General features: G+C 40.6%; 1 protein-coding gene across 1 annotated transcript in view; it reads right to left on the bottom strand.

The window, feature by feature from the left end:
* PDZD2 (PDZ domain containing 2) overlaps positions 1–682 on the bottom strand; it is a 117,387-nt gene extending 116,705 nt beyond the window's left edge. Inside the window, exon 1 of the mRNA XM_008572759.1 lies at positions 185–682. Coding sequence (XP_008570981.1) covers positions 185–640 — 456 coding nt within the window. The 5' untranslated portion in view covers positions 641–682. The remainder of the gene's footprint in view (positions 1–184) is intronic.
* Between the last annotated feature and the right edge of the window lie 1,350 nt (positions 683–2,032).

Here is a 2,032-nt window from a genome sequence, read left to right as displayed (position 1 = left end):
ACTTGACTCCCTCTTTAAGTAGAATAAAATGACTTGAATGTTGTTATGTTCTTTGATCATTGATCTTAATGAATTTGTTGGCTTCTAAATGCAAGGTCATCTTAGATATATTTTCTAAACTTAGAAGCAACGCCAAACAACATTTCTTTTAAAATTCAGGTTCTACCATCAAAACAAATCTTACCCGTGCCAGGCAATCACTTGACTGGAAGTCTGTCTTTCCAGCTTTAGACAAGCGGCGTTTGTCATTGCTTGTAGTTAGGGGAGCATCTGTCTTTGGAATTTTATGCTCTGTCCCTCTGTCCAATTCTGACCTCTCTAGATGGGGCCCAGCCACCTCCTTGAGAGAATCTGGGCCATTTTCTAACTCAAAGGCGTGCCCATTTCCAAGTTCAGGGTCTGCGCCGTTCTCCAGTTCAGAGCCAGGGTCACTGGCCAACTCACAGCCAGCGCTGCTCTTGGATTCTTCAGGGGTCTTGTTGGTAGGAGGCTTGGAAATGACTGCGAACTTTCTCGTTCTTTTCCCCTTTTTCGTACTTCGGTCACCCAGCTCCAAGGTAGGTGTCTCTCCAGGTTCAGAGCTGTTGCTGCTGTTGCCATTATAAGTAGAATGGGCTTTGTGCTTAAAGCGACGCAGCATGATCAGGTAGATGAAGCCGCCATTCCAGCACTGCTCAGCCAGGTAACTGCAACAGATGAGAGGTGCCATTAGAACCCCAAACACCTTCCTAAACAACCCGGCAGGTAGATGTAGTCGATGGCACCCACGTGATTAAAAATCTGACCAACGGATTGAGGCACTAAGCTTCCTAGAGAGGCTCAGAGCTCAACTTATCCTTTTCATTTATGTAATTGTTGATGCCAAAAATGACCCCAAACCCTCCAAACCAAAAAACCCCCATGAACTAGAAATGATTAATTTAAGTACCATAGGATCAGGAGGCAGAGAAGGATTTTTCTATCAACAGAGCCAATCCTAACATATCATTAAAAAATAAAAATCTTCTCCACTCCCTCAACAATTTCTTGTATTGGAATGATGCTAGACTCCTATCTTTACAGTTCTTTTTCTAAAAAAAAAATTTTTTTTCTTTCATTGTGGTAATATATATGCATAAAATAAGGTTTGCCATTTTAAGCATTTTTCAACACACATTTCTGTGGAATTACATTCACAATGCTATGTGATCACCACCTCTATTTCCAAAACNTTGATACTTTTATGCCCATTTTTCACCTTTCCAACTTTCTCTTTCATCCCTACAGGGTGTCTTCTGAGTCAGAGAAGACACCAATCAACACCTACCTAGTAAGTTATCACTTCATGAGGAGCCCGTAGGAATATCTGCTAAGAGGATTCTTGGATAGAACACGTTTACCCTAAAGAAATGTAACTCTAATATAAGAGAATGCTGGTCACGATGGGGGAGACAATAGAGGCTAGAAGCTCACTTACTACCATTCAGAATATGCCACATCTGCTTTGCCTTTAGGTAAGACCAACCCGGACCATCACAGCTGGATATAACAGTATTAGAGATTTCTGTGAGGCTTCCAAACTTCACTGGAATTTGCCAGTGTAATAACATGATCCCATGAAAATGTCACTGGTTTTGAACTGTTAAAAATAAAAGCAGATGCTTTCCTGCATGTTGAATTCCCTTCCTGTGTAATACTGAGGCTTGGATGTTTCTGCTGTCAACTGCCACCAGGAATTCTTGGCCTTGAAGTAGCAATTTCTCTGGTGACAGCAGTGATAAATAGTGATGTGGCTCACATACTTTATACGGGTCTCTGGCTCAAATTTACCACAGAAGGCTTGAATTTTCCACTTACGATCACTTGACTCCCTCTTTAAGTAGAATAAAATGACTTGAATGTTGTTATGTTCTTTGATCATTTATCTTAATGAATTTGTTGGCTTCTAAATGCAAGGTCATCTTAGATATATTTTCTAAACTTAGAAGCAATGCCAAACAACATTTCTTTTAAAATTCAGGTTCTACCATCAAAACAAATCTTACCCGTGCCA

This window comes from Galeopterus variegatus, unplaced genomic scaffold, assembly GCF_000696425.1.
Source record: "Galeopterus variegatus unplaced genomic scaffold, G_variegatus-3.0.2 Scaffold830, whole genome shotgun sequence".
NCBI lineage: Eukaryota > Metazoa > Chordata > Mammalia > Dermoptera > Cynocephalidae > Galeopterus > Galeopterus variegatus.
This window is presented reverse-complemented; position numbering and strand designations above follow the sequence as displayed.